The sequence below is a fragment of the Propithecus coquereli genome, unplaced genomic scaffold (assembly GCF_000956105.1).
Source record: "Propithecus coquereli isolate 6110/MARCELLA unplaced genomic scaffold, Pcoq_1.0 Scaffold111, whole genome shotgun sequence".
NCBI lineage: Eukaryota > Metazoa > Chordata > Mammalia > Primates > Indriidae > Propithecus > Propithecus coquereli.
In genome coordinates this window covers 3,671,046-3,698,622 of record NW_012135081.1, presented here as the reverse complement: position 1 = coordinate 3,698,622, position 27,577 = coordinate 3,671,046, and the positions used below count along the sequence as shown (strand labels likewise).

The window sequence follows — 27,577 nt, the reverse complement described above, 5'->3', positions numbered from 1 at the left end:
CCCTCGGGCGGGCAAGTCTCTGTCCTCTCGGCTCCTTTTCTTGCTGAGAGATGAAGGGGGTGAGGAGGGTCAGTCTCTAAAGTTACCTTCCCAATCCCCTCAGCCCTGACGTCCGAAGTCTCTCTGTCTTTGCTGAGGTCTTTGCCGGGGACTGTGTTTTGCCCCGGCAGCCTGCGGTGGGTAGGGAGTGGGGGGACTACGTGAAGTGATTAGAGGAGTACCTCTCCCTTCCGAACCAAACATCTGGGCTCCTGGTGGGCAGGGGAAGATGGGAATGATGGGCTTTTGTTGAACACCTGCTTCTTGGATCTGTACCTATCTCCACCCAGGATGGGGTGTGTCCTCTATCCACCTCCAGCTCCCTCTAAAGCGGTGGGGCCCCTGCAGGAGGCTCTGCCATGGGGCAGAGGGTCAGGGGTCTCAGGTGATGGGTGAAGCCCCCTGGCCTCTCTTCAACCTGCAGAAGAGTGTTCTGGGCCCCAGGCTGCAGAGCCCTGCCCAAGTAGCAAGTGCCTGGGCCTGACTGGTGGCAGGGACCCTCTTTCTGTCCTTGGATCCACTTTGTCCTGCACAGGGACTGCCTGCCAGTGTATGGCAAGAGCGCAGATTACCTCCACTGTCCCCTGCTGCCTGCGCCCCCCACCCTGGGCTGAGGAGCAGTGAGGCTGTGGGCTGGAGGGTGGGACAGGAGCAGGCCTGGGCACTCTCTCCAGCAGCCCATTGCTCAATGCGCCTTCCCTGCCCACCTGCACAGCCTGGGGCCCTGGGCTAGCCTTACCACAGGGCCTGGGATGAACCCTGCAGAACAGAGCCCCATTTACACGGCCACCAGGGCTGGGTGGGAGGAGACCAAGTCAGCCCTTGGGTGGTGGGGGCGAATGTGGGAGCCCTGTCATCCTGTTCCAAGTGAGGAGAGCCCGAGGGGGGAGAAGGTGGCATCCCGCCCCGGCTCTGGAGCACAGGTGATAACTGGGAGTGGCTCCTCCTCCTGCTGGGGGAGAGGGCACTCCTCAGCCCACAGGGCCCCTCCTCTCCTCCTGGGGCGATGGGGCAGGAGCATCTGTGGGGCCTCGGAGCCAGGGCAGTTGGGAAAAGAATAAAAGCCCATCTGCGGCCCAGCACTGCACTGCGTTCCCTCCCGGCTCTCAGCCCGCTGTCCGGCCCCTCTTACAGCCATGATGTCCTCCAGGTCTCGGCAAACATACACCACCAAAGGGGGCTTCAGCTCCAACTCTGCCAGCGGAGGGGGCGGGTCCGGGGCCCGCACCAGCTTCAGCTCGGTGACAGTGTCCCGGAGCAGTGGCAGTGGTGGAGGGACCCGCCGTGGCCCCAGCATGGGTGGCTTTGGCAGCCGGAGCCTCTATAACTTGGGGGGCAACAGGAGCATCTCGGTCAGTGTGGCTGGAGCGGCCTCCTCCGGGCGGGGTCTGGGAGGCTTCGGCTTTGGCAGCGGGGCATTTGCGGGCCTGGGGGCTGGCAGGCAGACGGTCGGGCCTGTCTGTCCTCCTGGAGGGATCCAGGAGGTCACCATCAACCAGAGCCTGCTAACCCCCCTCAACGTGGAGATAGACCCAGAGATCCAGCGGGTGCGCACCCAGGAGCGGGAGCAGATCAAGACCCTCAACAACAAGTTTGCCTCCTTCATCGACAAGGTGGGCCAAGGTGGAAGGAGGTGGGGGCCTTGGAGTAGAAGCAGGGCCTCTAAGAGACAGCGGGCTGGGCAGGGGCTGTCCTAGCCTGTGTGCGGCGGGGTGCGGGCTTGCTGGAGTGACTTCAGAGCTCTCCTGGCCTGAGCCTGGGATGCCGGCAGGTGGATGGTGAAGACGGTCTCCTGGGTCTTTACTGGGACCATGCAGGTGAATCTCCGGTCTACTCATGAGGCCTCTTGGCCAAGCCCACCTTGCCTGTGTTGGAGCTTTCCTACCGCTGTCATTAATACGGCTACACAGCAGCCTCAGCTCACAATTAAAAATGGATTGTCCTCACTGCTCCTCTTGGTGGGACAGCCCTCATTGTCTTTCATCAATTTACAGTGGAGGAAACTATGGTTCAGGAGTCAAACAAGTTGTCCAAGGCTGAGGGCACGGGGACTCATCTGTCCTGTTCTTTCAGCTTGGAGGAGGCCTAAGGACACGAGTGATCGGAATGCAGCTGGGGAGGGTCCTCGGGGAAGTCTCTCTTTTGCTTCTCCTTTTCCTCCTCCCTGTTTGAGCCAAGAAGCTCCGTTTGGGATAGATGATGAGGAGGGCGGTCACCAGATCACCCTGCCTGGGGGTGTGGGGTTTGACCTGCTGCAGGTCAAAGTGTCCCGAGTCCTTCCCTTGCCTCCAGGTGGATGAGGGCAGCTCTCATGCTGCTCCCTGGCGTTGCCTTGTCCATTTTGCTGGCATCGTCCACCTGGGCCCTGAGTCCAGGCAGCGGGGAAAGCTCTGGTGGACGACCCAACCTTGGTTCAGTGATGTGTGCTTTTCTAAAGAACATTCACTTCCCCCTTCTCGTGTGATACCTACAGTGGTCCCATGAGGGATCAGAGTAGGTGATATTGTGCCCATTTCTGAGGTGAGAAAGCTGAGGTCTGGAGAGGTCAAGTGGTTTGCCCAGGATCCTACAGGTCGTTGGAGGCAAAGGTGGGACTGGGACCCAGGTTCCCAGACCCCATGGTCCTTGGCACCAATAGGTGTTGTCACTGCTCATGGCAGGTGCACCTGCTGCATGTTGTTCCCAGGCCGTGTGGCTGTGGGCCCTCGGTGCCGTGGAGGTGGGACCTGGAGAGACCAGGCGGCACAGGGTGAAGCAAGCTGTCTCGCCCACCTCCTCACCCTCTCCCCTAGTGACTTTTGGTTCTTCTGTGGAACTGTCCCAGAGGTCAAACAAACAAACTGTTCTCAGGCTCTCACGATCACGCCTGAGAGCTGGGTGTCTGAGAGGTTGTCCTGGAACCCTGGCTGGACAAAGAACCCCCCGGGGCCTGTTAAACCCACACTGTGAGCATCCTTCTCAGTCTATAGAGGTAGGGTCTGGGCATCAGTATTTTTAAGATAATCGTTTTTTGGGAAAAAATGTTGAATTTACAGAAAAGTAGCAAGAATAGTATAGCATACTTTTGTATACTCTTTCACCTAGGAAGATTTTTTGACATTTTAAACATTTTGCCACGTTTACTTTTTTCTCTCTCTTTCTTAGTGTGTGTGTGTGTGTGTGTGTGTGTGTGTGTGTACCTGTGTGTGTATGCATCTGTATTTTTTCTTTGAAACAAAGTTTCTCTTTGACACACAGGCTAGAGTGCTGTGGCATCAGCCTAGCTCACAGCAACCCTAAACTCCTGGGCTCAAGTGATCCTCCTGCCTCAGCCACCCAAGTAGCTGGGACTACAGGCACACACGACCATGCCTGGCTAACTTTTTCTATTTTTAGTAGAGACAGGGTCTCGCTCTTGTTCAGCCTGGTCTCGAACTCCTGAGCTCAAGCAATCCTCTCGCCTCAGCTTCCCAGAGTGCTAGGATTACAGGCATGAGCCACCATGCCCAGCCCGCGTCTGCATTTTTAACAGTGGACTTTGATGCAGAATTAGAATTCAGAAACATTGATCCAGTCTAGCTTATCCAGGACAGGTGAGAAGGGGAGACCCAGAGAGAAGAGAAGTGACCAAGGTCAACATGCAGTAAATGACTGAGCTGGGGCTTCTATGTTAACTTTCTAGAGTCCTTTTTATCAGATTGGACTGTCATTTCCAGCAAAGATTGCTCTCCTCAGGAATGCCTGCCCTCAGCAAGGTGTGGGCGCTGCTGCACAGCCCCGTGATGCCCTGGGATGGGAGGGTCCAGTGTTGGTCCCTCCTGTGGCTGGGGGTGACTTCAGCCCACCCTTTTTGTTCTGGCCCAGGTGCGGTTCCTGGAGCAGCAGAACAAGGTGCTGGAGACCAAGTGGGCACTGCTGCAGGAGCAGGGCCAGAACTCAGGTAGCACCAGGAGGAACCTGGAGCCCCTCTTTGAGTCCTACCTGAGCAACCTGCGGAACGTACTTGGCAAACTCCAGAACGAGCGGGGGAGGCTGGACTCGGAGCTGAGGAACGTTCAGGATCTCCTTGAGGACCTAAAGAGCAAGTGAGGAGAGCTGGACAGGCTGGGGACATGTGGGGACAGGGAGGGGGCAGCATGGGACATATCCCCAGAGAAGGCCACCTCAGACAGAGCTGGTGCCCTTGGGTACTGAGGTCTAGGACTTGCTGCCATCTGGAGAATTGGCACTTGTTTATGTATTATTTGTAGTTTTAGGAAGTCTTTATTATAAAGTAGGGAGAACAGTATAATAAACACCCACGTTATCATGTCCCGGCTCTAATAGTGATTAGCTCACGGCCAGTCTTGTTTCATCTCCACCCCTCCTCACTTCCCTTCCTCCCTTGTGGCCTTGAAGCAAATCACGCAATCCTATCATTTCATTCACAGATATTTCTCTAGATATATGTACATAGTTCATGCACATAAATTGACTTAATCAAATATAAATACAATGCCATAATCACACCTAAAACTTTCAAAACAATAATTCCTCAATACCATCAAATATCCAGTAAGTTTTGAATTTCCAGTCATCCCATAAATGTCACAAATTTTAAAATTACAGTTTGTTTGAATCAAGCTCCAAATTAGGTTCACATATTCTGATTGGTTGATACGTATATTTATAACTTTAAGGCACAATTTTTTGTAACTTTTCCCATAACTTGACATTGGCAATTTCTACACCTTAAAGTCTCAGTAAAAGTGGTTGGGGAGGAGTTAGCTCAGTGATGTCCTGTTGTTGAAAGTGAATGCAAAGGTTAGTGACTGTTGGCACATCTTCACTGGTTCCCAAAGCCGCCTCAAGGCTCAGATCCAAAGACATGGTGGCTCTCGAGTGCCATATTGTTGCGCACATTCTGTGTTCTTTCCCCAAAAGGAGGTGGGGAGAGAGAAGAATGTTTAAGTAACGGCAGTACCCCAAGTTTCTTCACTGGTTGGCCGCATTAAAGAACTGCTCCCCAAAGGTGTTCTTGGCCAGTGGAGGACCCATCAAGCCTTCTCCAGGCCCTAAAAGGCAGGACTGGACTGGGCCTGGCCTGAGTCTTCTGTGTGTAACAGGTACGAGGATGAAATCAACAAGCGCACTGGTGCAGAGAACGAGTTTGTGGTGCTCAAGAAGGTGAGCAGGGTGGCAGGGAGTCAGGGGGGTCCCTTGGCTGCCAAGGTGCTGGCCGACTTGGAGAGAGGTGAGATCCCTGAGGGCCGAGCATCTGCCTTGCTCTCTCCCTCCCCCTCAGGATGTGGATGCTGCGTACATGGGCCGAGTGGATCTGCAAGGCAAAGTGGATACCTTGACCCAGGAGATTGACTTCCTGCAGCAGATCTATGAAATGGTGAGATGCCAACGGGCAGGGAAAATCGGCCTATGCTTACGTACGTTTTTCTGTCTTATTTTCAAGAATGCCGTGAAAGGCCTGGTCAAACAATGTCCACAGCAGGCCTTTAGCAGTTTCATAATATAATCACAAAAGAAAATGAAACCCTTTGGTATGACTTTTCCTTACGGAGCTCTCGATGGCTTCATGCCTCCTAAACACATTCATTCTACACGTTTGTAGAAGGTTGATATCAAGCTTAATTTGGAGAATTCTAAATATCTCCCCTTTGAAAGTCAGGCTATTTTCTGTGTTTGGGGCTCTGGAACCTCTCCTCCCCTCCATACTTCTCAAGGACCAGCAGGGTGCCCCCCAAGAGCCTCTGAGGGTGTGGGTGTGCTGCTCCCCTAAGGCCAAGGCCTCTCCTAGTCTCGGCGTCTGTCTCGGGTTCCCATTTCCTCCCAAGCATTTTTCCTGCCCTTTCCAGCTGATGACTCTTCCCCTTGATGGGAGGGAGGCAAATGACAAAGCAGTTGAGCTGTTGGCCTTTCCTGGGTCTTCCATAGGGACGAGCCCAATGCCACCTCCCTTGTTCTTGTCTAGAGTTCGTCTGACAGCCTCTGTCCTCTGACCTTAGCATTGCCCCGGCGCATCCTCGACCGCCCTGCTCCCTGTCCACATCCCTGCCTGGTCTGTCTGGGCGGAGCTTGCTGGGAAGTGTCCTGGGCACTGTGCTGAGTTTTAGGTGCTTCCCCAGTTCCTTTAGTGGGATTATTGAGGGTCATTCATGGTTTAGGGCTTCCTTGTCCCCTCTTGGGTTCTATTCTCTCTTCCCCCTTCCCTGGATGTTTAGGAATGGGCTTTCCTACTGTGTAAGGCACACGGCAGGCACACCCAGCATTCCTTTTCTTTGCTATGCCTTGTACATTTAACACATACTTACCGAGTACCTTCTTACAAAACAACGAAGTCCCTGCTCTCAGGGAGCTGGGGTATCAAGTGATGTGAGCCATGTTGGGGACAGGCACAAGGTGCAGTGGCACACGGGGAGGCTGGGAGGGCTGGGGGAGCCTTCAGAGGAGATGACATTTGACTCAGATCTTGAGGGAAGGGCCAGACTTCCAAAGGAGAAGCGGGAAGGGCCCTCCATCCAGGGGCCCCGCCTGTGCAGTGCCACGGAGGTGTGACAGAGCACAGTGTGTTTGGGGACCAGCTGGTGTTTGGTGGGCTGGGCATCAGCTGTGTGGGGTGCAGAGGCGGGAAGGGAAGGAGAGCGTGGACCCCGCCAGGCCTGTCAAAGCTTCTCATGGCCTGGCAGTGCCTCCCGGGGTAAGAATGAAGGCTGGTGCCGTCGTTCCCGGGTGCCTCATGGGCTTGCTGGTCATGAATGCCAATGTGGCATTCAGTAGTTGGTTTCATGGTCTGGTTTTGGCCAAGCCAGATCTCAAGGAAATCCAGGGTGAGCCACCCATCACTGGGGCCTCAGAGGGCAGGAGAGCAGCCTCTGTGGCCTCCCTCTGGCCCGGGGGTTGGTGGGTCCCCGCCCCTCCTCCAGCAGTACCACTCTGCCTCTCTGGCCCCCGCACCTGGCTAGTCTGAGCAGTAAGAGTGCCTTTCACCGAGCGCCTGCCGTGGGCCATCTCTGGACCTTAGTCCTCACAGCAGCTGCGTGAGGGAGGTGTTATCAGGGCCACTGTATAGGGGAGGGAACTGAAGCCTCGCAGGGCTCAGTGGCTACCTCAGCCCACAGGTAGCGAACGTCAGTTTGTGCACTTGCCCTCAGGCTTGCCTGTCTCTAAAACTCAGACCTTTCCCCAGACCACACGTTTTAGTGCTTGGCTACCCCCTGCCCCCAACCATTTCACCTTTTACAAGACCATCTACTTTAACAATCTAACTCAATGTCAGTATGGGTAGTGGTCTTGGCTCTGGGATCTCTCTCCGTCTTTTCTCTTTATTTCTGTCTATCTCTACTTTAGTCTTGTCATCTCAGGTGCTCGTGTCAGACTGCCGAGATTTGAGACTGGCCTCCTCACCTGGTGGTTTGGGATGTGGGGCCAGTCACTTGCAGGTAATGAGTTAGTGCCTGCCAAGGGCCTGACTCGGGCCGAGCCACACGACGCTTGGTCAGCGAGGGGCGTTGCTCTGACGCTCCCCCTCTGTCTGTTGCGATCACCCGGGCTGCCGCGAAGGGCCAGTGTGTGAGACAGGCTGGACACAAGGCAGGATGTGGAAGGCGCTGACTTTCAGAGGCAGTCTCTGAGGAGCGCCGAGTGGATGAGTGATTTGTCAGAGCCGGGCTCAGGGCAATGTGTTGGCGCCAAGGCAGGAAGGACCATGGGAGAGACGGAGGCAGGGCCCCAGTGGGAGCCAGCACAGTCCTGATCCACGACACAGCGGGTCCCAAGGCCACTCCACTCCCTGTCACCTAGCCTGCCACCCACGGCATCTTTAAACACCTGTTCATGCGTGAAAGCCATGGGCCTAGGAACACAGGGAGGGCCCAGGAACATGGCACAGTCTATACCTATCAGTGTGTTCTACAGGAAACCTCTTGGGCTTTGCTGCTGAACTGACTGGTTCCAGGCTGGGCCCCACTCTCTTCCCTGGTGTCCTCAGATGTAACATGTCTCCTCTCCTAGCCTCTTTTCTCTCTGGCCTCTGGTCAGGACCGTGGGGTGATGGTGCGGGTGGCTGGCTGGCACTGGACAGGCTGCTTGGCCTAGTGGTGACTTTTCCTAATTTGCACAAACGCACCCGTGGGCCAGCGGTGGGCCTGCCTGCCCCACAGAGTGTCCTGAGGACCACAGGGCTAAGTGAGGGTGCTGGCACAGTAGGTGCAAATCCCCTTTCTCCCTCTTTAATCTCTTGGAGGCCTACAAATGCACAAAAATAAATGGAGCCTGTAGGAAGGGGAGGCTGAGGAGCCTCTTTTCACAGCTGGGGACACTGAGGCCTTTCCTTGCAGTTGTGCCTGTGCCCTAGGCACCTGGGGCCTGGGGCAGGGGCGCTGGTGGCAGCTGTCTCTGTTGCTTCAGGAGCTGAGCCAAGTGCAGACCCATGTGTCTGACACCAATGTGGTGCTCTCCATGGACAACAACCGCAACCTGGATCTGGACAGCATCATTGCTGAGGTCAAGGCCCAGTATGAGCTGATTGCCCAGAGGAGCCGGGCTGAGTCTGAGGCCTGGTACCAGACTAAGGTGAGACGAATACTGGCTCCGGTGTGGGGCTGGGGCTGGACACAGAACTTCCCCCATTGTGAGAGGCCTGGGCCACTGAGACCCTTGGAGCCCTGGGGACTGGTTACACTCGGCCTACATAAGGGCCTCCAGCTGTGAGGGTGGGCTCTGGGCCAGTGGCTACCCATGTGGCCCAGGGCTGTCTGAAAACTCACTGCCACTTCTTTTGCCTCCAGTATGAGGAGCTGCAGGTGACGGCTGGGAAGCATGGGGACAACCTGCGGGACACCAAGAATGAGATTGCTGAGCTCACCCGCACTATTCAGAGGCTGCAGGGTGAAGCGGATGCAGCCAAGAAGCAGGTGGGCTTTGTCCTAGGGGCCTGGGGGTCAGGCCTGGGTATTGGCAGGGCCAGAGGGCAAGACCTGCTCTTCTCCTGGTGGGTGGGACACACTCATATGCTGGACCATCAAGATCCAACAGGCTCCTTTTACAGGGGAGGGAACTGAGGCCTGGAGGGTGGTATTGTCCAAGGTCACGCAGCATATAAGTGGTAGAGCAGGTGGGAATACCTCCTTCAAGGAGCCCATTCCATCTCCAGGAGGGCAGAGCAGGAAGTGGAGGGTTCAAGGGTCCAGGTTACAGATGCTGACTCCATCTAGGGCATGTGGATTCTTGTCTAGATCAGAGTGAAGCATTTGGTTAGTAGAGAGGTTATACTACTTATTTTGTCTCTTCTGGGCACTGGGCTGAGCTGCAGCAGGAGGGATTGAGGTTAGACTTCAGTAAGGACTTTCCCAGTGGTGCTACATGGTCCTACTTGTGTAATAGCATCTCTTCTCTCAGATGAATATTTCTTTGTTCTTTCTTTCCCAGTTGGTTGGGGGCAGGGGCATGGGAATGGTGATGTCTGGTTTGAGTGTAGAGAGATGATGGGATGACTGGGAGTTATTTCTAACAACTTTCACCCCTGGGCAGTATCAGCAGCTACAGACGGCCATTGCAGAGGCAGAGCAGCATGGGGAGCTGGCACTCAAGGATGCAAAGAAGAAACTTGGGGATCTGGACGTGGCTTTGCACCAGGCCAAGGAGGACCTGGCGCGGCTGCTGCGTGACTACCAGGAGCTGATGAACGTCAAGCTGGCCCTGGACGTGGAGATCGCCACCTACCGCAAGCTGCTGGAGGGCGAGGAGAGCAGGTGGTGGCCCCTCCTACCCCGATGATAGGGCTTCCCAGGCTTACTCTGTGGGACAGCCCGAGCACTCTGCTCTGGGCCAGCGCAGGGGATGAGGGGAACCAGGGAGAGGGCTCCCGACTCATCCCAGGGAAGACCCGCCCACTGTGTCCGCTGCCTCTGCCGCTCCTCGCCTTGGTTGGCACCACCCTTGTTAATCCTTATGGTGGCTGGCAGCCCAGTAAAGAATGAAGCTTCCCCGTCCACCCCCAGATTTCACCACCAGTGGAAGCTTTGGAAAAAAATCCATTATCTCTGTCCTTGGGGGAGGCACGAGAAAGAGAGCAAGTGGGCAGACGCTGGGCAGCTCTGTCTGGTCCTGGGCTTGCGCCCACTGGGGCAGGGTCACTGCCCCAGACGGGGAGAGGGCAGGCAAGGGAGGATGGGGGTGGCACAGCCTCTGGCAGCTCTGCCTCCTCTGCAGCGCTGGCTTTAGGACCCGGCACAGCCATACGCATGGACTTCACGTGTCTCCTGGTCTTGTCATCTGGACCCACTGAGCGGCCCAGTGTAAAGGCCGAGGGAGAGAGAGGGTTCCACTTGGGCTCCCGGGACCGCTGACCCTCTCCTGGCCTTTCTGTTTCCCCCAGGATGTCTGGAGAGTGTCCCAGTACAGTCAGCATTTGTGAGTATTTGCTGCCCAGTCCCCACCCACCCCTGGCCTGGCCCGGGAACGCTGCTCAGTCCACGCAGCCTGTGCTTGGCCCCAAGCACGCTCCCTCCGTTTGAGCCCCGGGAGACAGGTTCAGAAGGTTCCAGACAACGAGCTGCCTGTATGGGCCTCTCTGTCCATTTCTCACGGCTCTGCTGCCGGATGTTGTTCTGACCCCTCACTGATTTCTGGGTGCCCCCAGCCCCCTCCTGCCATGGCTGCCCTGACTAATGTGGGCCCTTTTCCTTGCAGCTGTGATGGGCAACTCCACCACTGTGAGCGGAGGCGGCGCAGCTGGCTTTGGGGGTGGCATCTCCCTGGGCGGGAGTGGGGGGGCCAGCAAGGGCGGATTCGGCACAAGTGTGGGCTACAGCACCGTCAAGGGAGGGCCGGCCTCCGGGGGCACCTCCATCCTGCGGAAGACCACCACGGTCAAGACGTCCAGCCGGAGATACTAGCTGCTGAGCCCCGCAAACAGGGGGCACCTGCAGTCCTCTCCCTGCCCCACTCACCCACCTCTGCTGCCCTCCCCACCCACTTTCCTAGGAGCAGGAACAGCCCAGGGGACCACGAATCCAGGGTATTCCATACCAGGCTATTTGCGTACAATTTGTATTTTAGGAAGGGGTCAGGTCTGCTCAGGTTTTTTCCTTAGTTCAAGACTGTCACCAACTTGAGTGATGTGCTTGGGTGATTTAGGGGTTACTTTTTGACCCTTGAGAGGCGGCTGGATTCCCCAGGCCATCACAGCTTCCCTCACCTTCTCTGCCTGTCTGCTCTGAGCTCAGGGCAGGCTGGGGGAGGAGAAAGGGAAGCCGGGAGCGGTCCCCAAAGACCCTTCAACCTCCCTGGTCCCCCACCAGACCTACCCCTCCCTGAATCTACCCACATCCTCCGCCCCTGTCTGTGCCTGTGATGTGTCTCAGTCAATAAATGGCAACTACAGCCAGCTGTCTGTGGCTGCAGTCTGTCCTGCCTGGGAACTGAAATTGTGTCAGTTGATTAATGCCCCGAAGGTTGAGGCAGCAGCAACCACACACTATGTCCCAGTCACCATGCGAACTTGAGCAGGTAGCTCAATACCATCCCCACTGTAGGGCTCGTGCAGAGTTCCCAGGAGGAGACTGAGGCTCAGAGTGAATATGGAAGCTGCCCCAGGCAGGGCCCAGCTCCGAGTGGCTGCCTACTACCCAGCCCACCCCCTGGTGCCTATTTAGCCCCCACCTCAGTCACTCTGTGGGTCAGGCAGCATGACTTGCTCAGTGGAGAGATCTTAGGCTCTGGAACTAGGCAGACTTGGGTTTAAATCCCAGTTCTGCCACTTACTAGCTGTGTGACCTTGGGCAAGTTACTTAACCTCTCTGAGTTACTTAACCCTCTGTAAAAGCAGGGTTGTGATAAGAACGTGGGTAAAGCATATGGCTTATGGTGGCCTCACAATAATTGGTCCTCTTTGCTTCCCTTCTCTTTGCTCAGGATTCCCAGCTCATCCTCTTGGAGTCAGGCAATTTCTCTTTCAGTCTCCATACCCCGTCGTTAATAAAAATCCACACTTAATTGGATACTGTGGTTTATGAATACGTTACTTTGCCTGTGACCTTCGCAGTGGGGGGGCTCAGAGAGGGGAAGAACTTGTCCAAAAGCCACAGTGAGCTAATGGCAGGGTAAAAAAAAATAGTTTTATTGAAATTATATTTAGGTCTTAAAAACTAAACAATAGAGACACTTTTAATTGTCATAGAATAGAACTCAGAGATTCAATCACAGTCCAGGAGGAGCCACTAACAACAACGTGTTGCTCAGAAATACTTGCTGAAGGATGGGAACGGCCCAGACCCAGGGGTTTCCACACTGAGTTCCTGGAGCCTGAGGACCCCAGGGGCTGCTTTCAGGGGGTCAGCAGAAGGCTCAGGGGTCAGAGAAGGCTCATGGCCCCTCCTCAGCGCCAACCGGAGCATCTCTCCTTGTCTGTTTCACACACGGGGCTGCGCATGTGACCTTGTTTGCAAGAATGGTTTTGCTGCCAGAACACTTCGGGAAGCCCCTGCTTGCACAGGCCCACCATAGGGGCCCAGGAGAGGCTGCTCTCTGGCCCTGGGAAAGAGGAAGCCCTGGGCACAGACCCCCACACCTGGTTCCCAGGAGTCCCCTACTCCCATCGCCCTCCCTGGCCGCTTCCCGAAATGCTGACAGCCCTTTTCCGCACAATCTCTGATCCCCATGCTGGCTCTGGCTCTCCCAGAGTGACTCAGGCCTGGTGGGGCTGTCGAGGTTGACCCAGTGAGGTGAGGGCGCCAACACGGCCAGGGAGGGCGGGAGCGCCCTCCTGCACCACGCAGCAGGTTTGGGGTTGAGAGCAGCAGAAGCCCTCAGGATCCCGTAATCCCAGGGCTGAATGCGAGGCTTGCCTCCCCGACCCAGAAAGCCCTAAGCAAACACACACTCTCACCGCCGTTCCACACCCCTGTCAGCTGCTCATCCCTCTGGGACAAGCTTGGGAACGGCTGCCAAAGGGTCACAGAGGGCAATAGCAAAAGCTGTGTGTGGGGGGGGCTGGGGAGTGAGGGACCAGCTTTTAGCTGCTGCTGCCAGGTAGAGGCACCTTGCTCAGTCACCTTCCTCTGGCCCAGGTAGGAAGGGGACATCTTTCCCATTTTCAGGGAAAGAAACACTTCTCTCTGTTTCTCTCAGTCTAGGGTGTAAAAGCACTCTCCATAAGTTCTTCCTTATGTCTACCTTCAGTTTCTCATGTTACAGTTTGAGGATTTTATGAGCTTCTGGTAATTCTAATTTAATAATAAGGACACAGGATATAGCTTTAGACTAGAATTTTCTTCCTGTTTGGTTTGGGTTTATCATGGGATTTGTAATTAAATTGATTTGGATTTAGTTAACTGGGGGACATAGAATTGGCCCCTCAGGACAGTGTCATACCTTGTTGGGTACTTGTAAGGACAGGGCCACATAAACTAAGCAACCAGTCATGTGACAAGAGTAAGGACAGAAAGGAGCTGAGCCGTGTCTGCAGAGCACACAGCATGCTGGCTGAGACCCCATTCTGTTCTGGGGGACTGTAAGCTACTGAGGAATTGGCTGTATTTTTTTCCCTGCAGATCTTGTGTGGGGCAGAGTCACCCATATAAAACATTATAGTAAAAGTCAAGGTCACAAGTCAGACAGCTAGGACTGGCTTCCCACATACACCACTTCCTAGCTGTGTGATCTCAGGCAAGTTACATAACCTCTCTGAGCCTCAGTGTCTGCAGCTCCAAACTGGGCATAGCAACCCTTCTTTGGCAGTTTTATCGTGAGGAATGGAACTGTCATAAGAAAAGCACCTAGTGTTCAGCACATAATGTAGTTGTACATGAGAGTCCCTTCTACCCGATAGGCACCACCACCTTTCCCTCATCTTACATTTGTCTCAGGGCTGGCATATATTTCAAGTTGCCATCACGAGAAGTACCTGAATCATGGCTCCATCGTTTGCAGGCACAAACTAAGATCGATTGCGTATTATTTCTTATTTCCCTGAAAACCCCCTCCACCAATTTTTGTCTCAGGCACTGGACGCAACTCTAGCTACGACACACCTACATCATTTTCTCCTGGTATTGGAGTGTTACAGCCACAGAGTCAGAGACTCGACAGACATGTTGAGCCATCTTGGGGCTTCGCCTCTGCTGATGCCACCCCCCATGCTAGCCCATGAAAGTCCCCATCAAACTCTCAGGGGCGGGCAGAGAATGAAGCAGTGACTGGGAGGCCAGAGACCAAGGAGATGTAGCCAGGGGTCTGAGCTGTGAGCCCTCACTCAGGGGGTGACCCTGGCTGCCCTCCCACCCCCTCTCTGGCAGGAAACCAGACAATTGAACCTCAGCTCCTCAAGGGGTGGCTCCCAGGTCTGCAGCCCCCAGAGACCTGGAGCGGCTCCCCCTTTCCTTTCCAGCCGTGCCCACTACTAGGGGCCAGAGTGGAACTTGGCAGATTCAGAGCCCCTTTGACCTGAGCAGTCGGTTCCCTCAGGTTCGTTCAGGCTCCCAGCTCCGGACTGGCTGCTGCACGCATTGGACAGACTGACTTCACGCCAGGCAGAATGGTGTGGGAGAAGGCCGTAGAGTGCAGAGCCTTTGGGACCAGACTGATGTGGGTTTAAGTCCTGGCTCCACCATATGCTGTTGTGTGACCCTGGGAGCTGCTCTGCCTCTCCGAGCCCCCAGGCCATCCTCTGCAAGCAAGGCTCACGACGCTGACTGCATGGAGCCTTCGAGAAGGTTAGATGATTAAGTGTGTAAAGCATCAGCACAGCACCTGGCCAGAGCTGGTGCTCAGTGGATATTGGCTGAGAGGATGAGTGAAAGGCCAATCCCTTTCCTTGTAGGAGACGGTCCTGGCTCCAGACTGCTGGCCACAGGCGGACTGACCCATCACTCTGGCATTCTCCTTGATGGGGTCTGGGGTCTCTGGTCCTTATGGCCACAGCCCCTGCACCCCTCTCCTCTTACTTAGAGGCCGCCTGGGCAGAGGCAGATCAGAAATACGGGTGGGGGGGGGTTGGGGGAAAGGGGAGAAGGGAGGAGGTGGGGAGGGAGAAGGAGCTGGCTGAGCTCCCGGCCAGTCTGGCTTCCCTGCAGCCTCGTCCCTGGGGCTGGCCACTCTGTTCTCACCACTGCCTCTGCCCTCTCCCTTTGCATGAGGGAGCTATTTACTTTTGCCCTGGTCTGTCATCATTTGGTCAGGGGCCTGTGGGAACCATCCAGCACTGTGATTTGGGGTCATTTCCTCCATGAGCGACTGAGGAGAGGAGGGAGAACACAGATCCATCGAACTTCTCCTTGTCAGTGGCAACGGCAAAGCCTGGGCTGGAGGAGAGTGAATGCCTGCCAACCTCCTATGTGCTGCACCGTAGGCACTTCATCTAGTACCTGTGGGGAACGTGTCCCATTTTATAGATGAGAAGATGGGTTGGGTGGGTTCAGAGAGGTTAGGTGATCTGCCCAAGGCTATGCAGCTAGTTAGTGGCAATAGGTGAGATTTGAACACAGATCTGCTGCACTCAGTGGGGAAGAATTTAAGTTAGGGGTTAAAACTAGGATTTTGCATTTGAAATACATCATTCTGAGAGATGGCTCATAGGTTTCACCATTCTTTCAAAGGGGTCCCCAGCACCAAAAACGTTATAAGCTCCTGCCCTGAATGCTGGGACCATTATGGAAAAACAGAACGTGCTGTGTTCCGGGAGAGCCAAGCAAACAGCCAAAAACAAACAGCAGCAGAGTGTGCAGTCGCGGCCCGCTGGACAGCGCTTACCTAGAACCCTGCAAGCTCAGAAGGGACGCAGGCCTGAGTGGCAGCATGAGTCCCCAGGGCTGAGGCAGGGAGCCGGGATTTTCTTAGGGGAGGGTTTTTGTCTCCCCCTCACCTCTGTCTACTCGGTACCTAGCTCTACACCTGGCAGTTTCTTAGCAGCTGTGCACTTAAACCCAGAATTCTGCTGTGTGACAGAATGGGCAATGGGGTGTCTTGTTTGGCACAGGGAGCTGCACCAAGGCTGGTGACATGGAGGTGCAGTGGGTGGGGGCCTGGAGGGCTGGGCCCAGGCAGGGGCCTCTGATCCAGGAGGAGGCCCTGGGGCGCTGGTTCAGGTTCTTCTAGAGGGGAGTGTGATGGGCTCCCATAACCTGTGCCCTCCGAATGACTTCTGTAGGTGTGTTTAGTGACATGCTCAGCAGGTGCGAGAAGGATGGGCCTGTGCCAAAAGCCAAGCCCAAGGATGTTTTAGATTTTTCCCTTTATGCCCCTGCAACCAAGCCCTGCTGCTCCAGCACATATAAGAGACCCAGACTGAGGGCTCCAGCATTCACTGACCTGCCCCTCTCGCTTCTCTCTGACAGCTCCGAGCTCACTCTCCTCTCTGCAGCCATGATTGCCAGACAGCAAGGTGTCCGAGGCGGGTCCCGGGGCTTCAGCGTTGGCTCTGCCATCGTAGGTGGGGGCAAGAGGGGTGCCTTCAGCTCGGTCTCCGTGTCTGGGGGTGCAGGCCTCCGTTGTTCTGGGGGCTTTGGCAGCAGGAGCCTCTACAACCTTGGAGGGAACAAGAGCATTTCCATGAGCGTGGCTGGGTCCCGACAAGGCACCAGCTTTGGGGGTGCTGGAGGCTTCGGCACAGGTGGCTTTGGTGCTGGTTTAGGCGCTGGCAGCTTTGGTGGTGGATTTGGGGGCTCCTTCAGTGGCCGGGGTGGTCCTGGCTTTCCTGTCTGCCCTGCTGGGGGGATCCAAGAGGTCACCATCAACCAGAGCCTGCTGACCCCACTCCACGTGGAGATCGACCCTGAAATCCAGAAAGTCCGAACTGAGGAACGTGAGCAGATCAAGATCCTCAACAACAAGTTCGCCTCCTTCATTGACAAGGTGAGCTGTGTCCTTGGCCAGAGAGGGTGGTAGAAGCCAGGGTTCCTGAGTCCTGAGATCTCAGACCTGAGCCTGCAACAGGCATTGGGAAAACCACTGAACTTCTCTGGGCCTCAATCTTCCAGCTGTTGAAGGGGAACCACCACTCTGAGTCTTTCTCTTTTGTCCCCTGGCTTATGGGAAGACAGGATGCTCAAGGCAGTTAAATGTATGGAGTTCCCTAGATATGCTGCGTGATACTGGGCAAGTCATTTGGCTTTTCTGGCTCTAGTCACCCCAGCTATAGCAGGTTCATTATTTCTCTGCTTTTTCTCAGATTTGGGTATTGGAAACAATGCAGTTAACTGTGTGAATAATGTAACTATAGGCACGTCTGTCCTCCGAGCAGAAGAAAAGCAAGCTGATTTTGCAAATGAGAAAGGGACTGATTCCCATGGCAGGTTCTAGGTTTCTCCAGGACCTTGGGAGCTTCCCTTTTCATTGCCTTGACTCTAGGCAAAACCGCCCATTTCTGGGTCTGTTTGAGAGGAGGAGGAGATGGGTGTCGCTTTTCTTTTTGTAGCCCAACCTCCTTTATCATGCAAAGTCTAGAGTTTCAAGTCCTTTGAGTTCAATTAAAGTCGAGTGTGATGGATGATGGTGAACAGTTGAGCCCCAGAGAGCTGAGTCATCCAGAGATTAATGACTGGACAGGCGGGTGCAGCACTTTGGTCCAGGAGGCCCTGGCTGGCCTCTTAGATATATGGGGCAAGAAGGAACAACCCTGGAGTAGATTGATGGGGCATATTTGCTCTTCTTGCTAGTTTGAATAAAGCCATAGTAGCCTAAAGAGGCTTTACTGCACCTATAGGACATTCAGATATGACAGCAAGACCAAGGGCTCTTCGGTGCTTCCTTGTCGCATCTTACTTCATTCCACCTTTCACGTTCAAACCGTGATCAGTCTCCCCCACCTCCTTTCCTTTCAATTCCGATCACGTAAGGTGGTACTGTCATGCTAAGCTGCTACCTTGGTTTATCTGGCTAGACTTTTTATGGAGGGAAAGTTCAGGAAAGTCCCTTGCAGAATGGAGTCTACCTGATACTCAATATGTATAGGGCCTTGGTCATAAATAGCCAATCTCAGTTCAGCAGAGATTCACAGGGACACCCCAGGCCTGTTGATAAGTAAGCTTGTTTTAAAAATCTTTATAGAATTTATCTGTCCTTTGCCTTGGGTTAGGACCACTTTGAATGCAAGAGCTTCCAGATTGGGGTATCTTCTAATTTTATTTTGTTTTATTATTTCGTAGAAGTTTGATGTTATTCTCTAGTAACTCATGCCAGGGCCTTTAGATTCCTGTGGTTAGGCAGTTGCTCTTGCTACACTCTTAGGCCCTGCTGCTCTGGCTGTGCTCTGTTCTCCACAATCCATGTAGTTCTCCACCACCCACGTGGTCCATGTTGATCCTAGTGAACGATGCCCTGGAGTTGCATCCTGGTGGCTATACTTGGGTGGCTCTTAGGCTGCCTTGGGTTGCCTGGGTTGGTGTTGGCCTTGGCTAGCCCTCCTGCCAAAGCTTCAAGTCCTCATTAGTTGTCTGGTGCCTTTTCCAATATAGGTGCGGTTCTTAGAGCAACAGAATAAGGTCCTGGAGACCAAATGGAACCTCCTCCAGCAGCAGACGACAACTACGTCCAGCAAAAACCTTGAGCCCTTCTTTGAGACCTACCTCAGTGCCCTAAGGCAGCAGCTGGATACCTTGGCCAATGACAAAGGGCGCCTGCAGTCTGAGCTGAAGACCATGCAGGACAGTGTAGAGGACTTCAAGACCAAGTACGTGGGGAGGAAGGAAGGGACACCATCCAACATACCTGCCCAGCCATGCCCCAGGATCCCTGGGCTCCTCCCCAGTGGTTTAGAATCTCAGGCTCTGAAGAGATCTAAGGGGACCAGGAAGGTCCTCTAGTTTGTTTTCTGCATCAACATAGTCACTGACATATAGTAATTATTTAATAAATGCAGGTTGAATGAATATATGAACAAGGGCAATGCAGTTAATTACCTGGATATTTCCAAATATGTTTGAAAATGTTTGAAAACAAGCAGCAAAGACCTGAGAAACACTAACTCACTGTGCGCTTTTGCCTTTTCTTTCCTGTCCCTGTCCCTAGATATGAAGAGGAGATCAACAAACGCACAGCAGCTGAGAATGACTTTGTGGTCCTCAAGAAGGTACGAGAGAAAGGGTGGTGGGGAGAACCTTCAGGGTACCCCTTCCCTTGGAGAGTGGTCTCTGGCTTAAATCATGGGTTTGGTCCATCTCTGCCTCATCCCCACCTCAGTTGGTACTGTCCATATCTATGCAGTCAAAAAAGTAGGTAACTGAACCAGTTTCTAAGGAATTAAGGTTGGGAGGAAAGCCTATTTGGATAATTAACTTCCATGTCTTCAGGTAGCTTTAGGGGCAGAATATGTCAAACAATTGGCCCTTCACCACCTTGCCTGGTCCTGTGTGATTTCTCCTAAATGTTGCTGAGAACACCTTGGGTGTCACTTACCACCCCGTCCCCATTGTAATTCCTGCCCCTTATCTCCTTCCTCCCCTGCAGGACGTGGACGCTGCCTACATGACCAAGGTGGAGTTGGAGGCCAAGGTGGACAGTCTTAATGACGAGATCAACTTCCTGAGGGTCCTCTATGATGCGGTGAGGGCTCCATCCACCCTTCCGTTCTGGGAAAGGGAGTGCCCCGTCCGTGAGGCTGCTGGTTGGGATTCATGGTTCTTTGAAGGACTCCAGCTCTCTTATTTCAAGGCACTAGGTTCTCAGCAAGGTCATGGATAGGAAGGTTTGAAGTGAGAAATTCAATTGGGAGGTTCTTAAAACCAGATGCTGTTTTAGAAGAGATGATTAGATCTAAAGATTGCATGGGATAGAATTCATCACTGTGTAGCATTTTTTTGGTGAAATGGGCCCATTCCATTCCCTTCCATACAACTTACTGAGCACCCAGTACATTAGACATAGAGTGACTTATGGTTCCCAGGGACCAGTAGAGACTAGAAGCATTGCTTTTCTGTCCTGAGATGTCATGGACCACTTGAATTTCTACTTAGAAACTTGCCCCCCTCTCCCCTTCCTACACATTGGGAAGGCTAGCTCTGCTTCCGTCTGAGCCTGTATCATGGCCATGTCCATGAAAACAGCAGGTATCTGGTGTCAGAGGCCAGCGAAGACTCTTCTAGAGGGCTGATGTGAGATCCTTGCCTTGCAGGAGCTGTCCCAGATGCAGACCCACGTCAGTGACACATCTGTGGTCCTCTCCATGGACAACAACCGCTGCCTGGACCTGGACAGCATTATCGCTGAGGTCCGTGCCCAGTATGAGGAGATTGCCCAGAAGAGCAAGGCCGAGGCCGAGGCTCTGTACCAGACCAAGGTGAGTGGTGCGGATTTCTCCCGTGCTGCGGGTGCTCTGGGTGGGGAGGAGGGGTCTGCTTTGGATGTCTGTGAACAGGTAATCATCAGCTCGAGCCCAAGAGAAGTCAGAGATGAACAAATTCTCCCAGGCATGGCTGATCCTGTTCTGATTTGGGATTACTTGACATTTTGTGTTATCCCTGCCACCTGTGGCTGTTCTAACTGAGTTCACTTGAGAATGGAACCTACCCAAACACCTCTCATGCCTGGTTCCCTGCGTCTCCTTGGGTATTAGGTCCAGCAGCTCCAGATCTCAGTTGACCAACATGGTGACAACCTGAAGAACACCAAGACTGAAATCGCAGAGCTCAACAGGATGATCCAGAGGCTGCGGGCTGAGATTGAGAACATCAAGAAGCAGGTAGGTGTCGCTCCCTTCCAGGTGGAGTCCAAGGTCTTCATGGTGGACATGCAGTTAAAGCATTAGGCCATAAGACCCTAAGCTTGTCTGTAGGGCGTTCAAAGCTCTTTGCCCAAGACATGCTCAGATCTTTTCAGCAGTGTTCTAGTTACCATGCCACAACACCCAGTGCATAGGTTTCTTGGCTCTTCTTCATTGTTTTTTGCTCCTCTTTGTCTAATGCCCCCACCTTCCCAGTGCAGTGGGGGCATTGGTGGGCTCTGGCTGCAGTGAATTAAGTGCATAAGAGTCAGGGAAGGTGAGGAGAATGACAGACAGAATCTTGACATCTTAACCCAAGGAAAGCTGGCCCAAGAGAGGGGACAGGTGTAGAAGCCTTGAAAGCAGGGCACTGCTGACCGCCTGGCCAATGCCCTTGTCCACAGTGCCAGACTCTGCAGACGTCTGTGGCTGATGCTGAGCTGCGCGGTGAGAACGCCCTCAAGGATGCCTATAGCAAGCGCACAGAGCTGGAGGCCGCCCTGCAGCAGGCCAAGGAGGAGCTGGCGCGGATACTGCGCGAGTACCAGGAGCTGATGAGTGTGAAGCTGGCCCTGGACGTGGAGATCGCCACCTACCGCAAGCTGCTGGAGGGCGAGGAGAGCAGGTGGGTGGGACAGGAACATGGGATGGGGGCAGAGGCCCGGGGGCTGATTCACACCTCTGCTGGGCTGCCTGCTTCAGCGCTGCGCTGGTGCATTATAACCAGGACAGTGTAGATAACAGGTCCCTACTCGGTCCTTAAAATCTGGAGGCTCAAGGATGGAATCGGTACTTGAGACCTGCTCGTTCTGTGGCTCACTGCCCTTCCTCTCCCCCACAGAATGTCTGGAGAATGCCAGAGTGCTGTGAGCATCTGTAAGTATCTTCTGTCCCTGTAGTGGCCGTGCGTTCGCCCTGGTCTGGGCCGAGATCCCTGGTCCCTGGCATGGTTGGAATAACTGTGTGCTTTGCCTCTTTCCTGCAGCCATGGTTGGAGGTGGTGCCAGCACTGGAGGCATCGCCAGAGGATTAGGAAGCTCCTCTGGGTTTGGCCTGGGTAGTGGCTTTGGCTCCGGCTCTGGAAGCGGCTTTGGATTTGGTGGTGGTGTCTCTGGCAGTTCCGGCAGCAAGATCATCTCTACCACCTCCCTGACCAAGAAATCCTACCGATAGAGGAGGCGAGGTCCTGCAGCCCCCTGAGCCCAGCCGGGCCCAGCCCTGGTGTCTCTTTGCTCCCTTTGCCTGGCATCACTCCTCCCACCCCCGGGGCTTGTCTTACCAGTGTCCCCTCCACTCTCTCCTGGGCTCTCTCTGCTCCAGGATGATCTTCTGTGCTGGGACGGGGACTCTGTCCTCTTGGAGTTTGGTAGCCTTTTCTGGATTTGGGCCTGGAGACCCACCTGGAATGGGACGTGTGTCAGCTGACCTTTCGTGTCCCGTGGACAGAGGAGAAAATGACCAGGAGCTTTATCTCCAGAATTATCAGGGCCACATATGTCCCCTCCAGTGCCATCTCCGACCAGATCCTGGATGTTCATGTATACCAGACTGAACTCATTCTCCGTTTCCTTGCAACCGGCCCTGCAAGGTCAGGACAAGGACCACTCAGTGCTCCATCCCCCTCTCTCATTCCCTCTCTCCATCTTCAGGTGAATCTTCAATAAAATGCTTTTGTCATTCATTCTGAGCAATCATCTTTTTTCCCTGGGGAGAAGTCTCTAGAATCCTGGATAACCAGATAATTTTGGTGAAAGTAGGTGCTGGGGGTCTGAAGGATCTGTCTGTGAAGATCGAGGTCATCCACCAATTTCTCAGGTTGCCCAGATTATTGAGGGAGAAGTGCAGTGTGTAGAGGCTGCAGGCTGCCTGTGGGGTAGTGTACAGGCTCAAGACACAACCAGCAGTTATATAAACGTTGCCCACTGTAGGGCGATGCAGGGCACCACCATCTCAGTGCTGATCCTGGAGGGAGCCTGGAGGGAAGGTGCCCAAGTCCGCAGGTGTGGGGCAAATGACAGGTGTGGGGCGTGTAACAGGTGTGAGGACAGGCCGTCCAGGGGTCTCCATTCACTGTAGAGCAAGAGACTATGGAGACTACGAGAGTGTTTATATTCAGTGTCTAGCAAGGCCTCCCTGTGTTCAAGAACTTCCATGCATGGGGCTAAATCTCACTGGACAAACAAGGCTTTCCAGAACCTGTTCCAAGAGTCGACGATGTCACAGTTGTTGGCTGGAGGAGTGCAAGTGCATAGTTCTGGAGCTTTCATGGATTTCTCACTCTCCCACCTCTTCAAGGATGCCTGGGGTTGAGTCTGTGTGCTGTCCCTGAGTGGCAGGAGAGTGGCGGAGGTAGGTGGGTCCTCGGGAGCAGCTGCCTGACTGCAGGAGTGTGGGGAGAACAGCCAGAGGTGGGGGTCTGAGTAGAGCCTCTGAGGACACCCTTTTTCTCCACTGGGCTAACTCTGAGATACCTGGAGCAGCACAATCACCCCTTTTCCACAGAAGGACTTCCCAGCTCCCTGTCTGCAGTCTGACCTAAATCCCTGCTACTGCGGATGCAGAATCCACTCTTTCTCTTGGCCACCCGCTGTTGCCTCCCTCCTGACCACCAGGGAGTTCCTCCAGACTCCGATTTCTCCAGTACAGTGCCCGTGGGGCCCAACTGTGTGCAGACAGTAGGGCACGTGGGTTGCCCAGGGCCAGCCCCTGCCCACGAGGCCCTTGCGCAGACCGAGGCAGGCTCAGGGCTGTCCCACCTCTGGGAAAGCAGGGGCAGAGCAGCAAAGGGTTAATCTCAGGGGCTTGTGCTCTCTGGGCAGGGCCTTTGCCATGAGCAGCTGTTCCCTGGGCTGGCTCTGTCCTTCTTAAGCCTGGCCCTAATCTCCCCATTGTCTCAGGGCTCCTTGAGCCCCGTGTGTCAGAACAGGAAGTCAGGCAGCTTTGACTTCTTCCCACCATTGCACCCCTCCCCTGGGAAAATGCTGAATTGGCTCTTTCTTTGGGTTTCAGGGGTGGGGAGGAGGAGTTAAGGGGTTAGAAGCAGGGGTGGAGCTTCTCCAGCTCACCCACCAGGAGGCTGCAGGTGCTGCTGGCCATGCTGAGGGGCGAGGAGGCAGGTGGAGGCGTCTCCCCTGCCCAGGGAGGGTGGGCGCAGCCAGCCTGAGCAGCCCCGGCTCTCAGGGCTCTTCCGCTGAACTCAGCCATGGATTACATATGCAGACATGTGTCTTCGAATAAATGTGTTTGTGTTTGTAGGCAAATGGCTGTATGAGTGTGCTTGTGTTTGTTATTGATATAAAAAGATTCCTGTATTACATAAAAGAGTAAAAACACTCATGTTGGCCTCTATTTTCAAAACAGCCCAGGGGAGTGGATCCTGGCCTTAATCCACAGGTTCAAGTTGGCTGGCTAGTCAAAGGGAATTACTCGGGGGAGATGCACTGCTGAGATAACAGGCACCGCCCTCCTCTCAGACCCTTTGAACTGGATTCCAGCCGGCTCCTTGTGTCCAGGGCAGTTAGGGAGACACAGGCTGTGTTACCTGCCCGGCCGGGCCGGAGGCCCTGCGCTCTTCCTTTTCCACTAAGGGCTTCCCCTCTGAGTATACTGAAGTCACTTCTCCCAGCTGAAGGGCCCAACTGTGGCTTGGCAAATCTTTAATTCAGTTTATTTTGTTCATCTGCCCTGACCCCCACCCCCAAAGCTCTTGGCGTCCAGCCCTGGCCACAGCCCGATGGCAGTTTGGTGCAGGCTCCTCTCTGCCCTAAGTAACGACTCTATTTGCCTAGTTCTACCGCCCCCTTCCCCTCCCTTCACCAGAACCCTCTGCTCTGGGTCCAGCCCTCTCAGTTTCAGATAATTCTTGCCAACACTTCTGAAGTCTCCCTACCTTACTGCTAGTAAAACCAGAGGATGTAGCAAGGAGGGATTTAACTTCATGTCTCGCTGTGGGATTTGGGTTCAGCTCACCGTTGGGACCCAGGCTTTGGGTTCTAAGCCCAGAGGACTTGGTAACCAGATAAACAGATGAAGGACAAGTAGATGCTAGAGGAAGTCCTTTCTTCCAGGAGTCTCCAAGGAGTGGGTCCAACTCTTTGGATCACCCTGATGTTCTGTCCCTCTTGTGCCTCCTCTGGCCAGATTTTGATCATACTCCTTCCTCCGTGCAGGGTCCTGTGAGGCTGCAGCATTTCCCCCATCAGACTAGGAGCTTCTGCTGCGAATTCACCATCTAGGAGAGCAGCGGGGCAGTTGCTTCAGCTTGACAAGCATTGTTGAATAACCTACTTTGTGTCAGGCTCTGTGCAGGGCCATGGGGATATAAAGCTTGTTGCAGCATGGCCCTTTCTCTTGAGGAGGGCATGATCTAATCTGAGTGTGATGTGTGAGTATGGGGAGTGTGGACATGTTAAATACAGATTTTCCATGCTTTCAGGAGAGTGTTAAGAGCTATGGTATATGTAAGCACAGGGGAGAAGCATTTACTTTTGCCAGGGATTCAAGGAAGGCTGCCTGGAGGAAGTGATACCTGTGAAGCCAGCCAGGGAAAAGGGGTGTGGACTTGGAGTTGGGGTGAGCGGCACAGGGGGGCAGGGTGCTCTAGGCAGCAGGAATCCCAGAGTAAAGGCAGGGAAGCGTGGCTCAGTACAGTACGTGTGCGAACAAAGACCGGCTTAGTATCGCTCACGATCGAGGACAGGGAGTGGTGGGAGAGGGGGCTGGAGTGGTGGGTGGAAGCAGGCTGTGGAGGACCGTGGCCTGGCCCATTGTCCCATCTATTTGGAGCTTGCGCTTTGTGGTCTAAGACTAGACGAGCTCAGAACAAGGCATGTCTGAGCGAACAAGCTCAGAAAGAGATGAGAAGGGAACGTGGGGCCACCTGCTCAGGGTGTGGCTCTGAGACCCCTGGTGCGCTTTGGACTCATGTCTGGGAACCACCACGTCTGCGCCTCCCCTTCCACGCAGCGGTGATGCTAGGCCTTGCCACTGCTCCGCCTCCTTTCCACTCCTGCTTCCTACAAGGGCACGTTTCCAGGGACCAAGGGTTTGCTGTCATTTCTTTTCTCCTGGCAGAGTTGTCTCTCATTCCCCACAGTGATTCTTTCATCTGATAGTCGTTGAGTGCCTTCCATGTGCTAGGGGCTGTGGATTGCTATTTCTAAGTCTCCTCGGATTGCTTACGTTGTCCCGTGGTCACCTTCTTTCCTACTATGATCATACCCTTTGCTTTATGTCCAGCTGGATTCCCTCAAGTTTTCAGTGGAAGGAGATCCATGTTTTTCAAATAATTGCATGGAGAAATGAATTTGTGTTTCCTCTTAACTTCTTCTTCCCCAGGTTAAATGATCACTTAATGATTTTTCCACCTCCCCTTTTATCTTTTCTTTCAAGCAAACTACTAACTTCCTAGGACATTTTGGGGATTCTCCTGGCGGGGAAAGGATGTGGTTTCTGCTATTTTCAAGCCTCTGGTGTGAGGAGGCATGCCGGACAGATGGGCTCAGCACAGACAGGTGGACAGTTCTTAACGTGCACAGGAATCTTATATAAACAAGGGCTTATTCAGGGCAAACCTTTATTTCTTTTTTCCCCCCAGTTTTATTAAGTGCTTTTTGGTTGCCGTTTCTTTGGTTTATTCTTTTTTCTTTTGGCACAGAGTCTCGCTCTGTCACCTTCGCTAGAGTGCAGTAGTGTCATCATAGCTTACTGTAGCCTTGAACTCCTGGGCTCAAGTGATCTTCCTGCCTCAGCCTCGCAAGTAGCTGGGACTATAGGCACGTGCCACCACACCTGGCTAATTTTTCTATCTTTTGTAGAGATGGGGTCTCCCTCTTGCTCAGATTGGTCTTGAACTCCTGGCCTCAAGTGATCTCACCCAAACCCCACCTCGGCCTCCCAGAGTGCTAGGATTCGAGGTGTGAGCCACCGTGCCCAGCCCTTCAGTTCATTCTTAAGGCAGAACATTTAAGTGAGTTATTAAAAAGTAGAAGGCAAGGAAGGCAGAATGGGTCTCACCTTGTTTCCCTTTGACCCCCACAGTCTATGTGCTGCACAGTAGCCAGATGGATCCGTTTAAAAGTCAGCTCATGTCTCACCTTGGCTTATACCCTTCAATGGCTTCCCCTTTCGTAGTAAAAGCCAGCCTATTCAGTGGTCATGTGGCCTGTCTCCCAGACACCACAGACCTGTTTTGGATACCTGCCTCCCTCCCTCTGCTTCAGCCCTACAGCCTTGCTGTTCTTCCAATACTCCCCACTCTCCTGCCTCAGGCCTTTGCATTTGCTGTTCCTTCTGCCTGTGACACCCTTCATGCAGCCGTCTGCATGGCTTACTCTTTCGCTGTATTCAGAGATCTGCTCAGGTCCACTTAGACCATTCCCTATGAAAGGGCAGCCTTGTCATGTCTACCTCCCTTCTCCTGCAGCACTGCTTTCGTAGCACCTTTCACTGCCCCACATATCATGTGTTTATTTCTTTATTGTCCATCCCCTACTGGTGTGTGAGCTTTACAAGAGCAGGGGCTTCAGGCCGGGCGCGGTGGCTCACGCCTGTAATCCTAGCATTCTGGGAGGCCGAGGCAAGAGGATTGCTCAAGGTCGGGAGTTCAAGACCAGCCTGAGCAAGAGCGAGATCTCGTCTCTATTAAAAATAGAAAGGAAATTAGCTGGACAACTGAAAATATATGGAAAAAATTAGCATAAATAAATGGGACCTAATCAAATTAAAAAGCTGCTGCACAGCCAAAGAAACTGTCTTGAGAGCAAACAGACAACCTACAGAATGGGAGAAAATTTTTGCATGCTACACCTCCAATAAAGGGATGATAACTAGAATCTATTTAGAACTCAGGAAAATCAGCAAGAAAAAATCAAA

General features: G+C 53.8%; 2 protein-coding genes across 2 annotated transcripts; both read left to right on the top strand.

Annotated features, from left to right (window-relative positions):
- The first annotated feature begins 1,162 nt into the window (after positions 1 to 1,162).
- Positions 1,163 to 10,963, top strand: KRT79 (keratin 79, type II). The gene is made up of 9 exons (XM_012650779.1): positions 1,163 to 1,652; positions 3,883 to 4,103; positions 5,124 to 5,184; positions 5,303 to 5,398; positions 8,419 to 8,583; positions 8,799 to 8,924; positions 9,541 to 9,761; positions 10,388 to 10,422; positions 10,702 to 10,963. The coding sequence occupies exons 1-9, from the start codon at positions 1,176 to 1,178 to the stop codon at positions 10,905 to 10,907; spliced, it is 1,608 nt and encodes a 535-aa protein (XP_012506233.1). The 5' UTR covers positions 1,163 to 1,175; the 3' UTR covers positions 10,908 to 10,963.
- A 4,976-nt stretch (positions 10,964 to 15,939) lies between these two features.
- KRT4 (keratin 4, type II) lies at positions 15,940 to 22,385 on the top strand. The gene is made up of 9 exons (XM_012650769.1): positions 15,940 to 16,860; positions 18,462 to 18,676; positions 19,015 to 19,075; positions 19,453 to 19,548; positions 20,117 to 20,281; positions 20,558 to 20,683; positions 21,109 to 21,329; positions 21,546 to 21,580; positions 21,690 to 22,385. The coding sequence occupies exons 1-9, from the start codon at positions 16,144 to 16,146 to the stop codon at positions 21,875 to 21,877; spliced, it is 1,824 nt and encodes a 607-aa protein (XP_012506223.1). The 5' UTR covers positions 15,940 to 16,143; the 3' UTR covers positions 21,878 to 22,385.
- Positions 22,386 to 27,577: the final 5,192 nt, after the last annotated feature.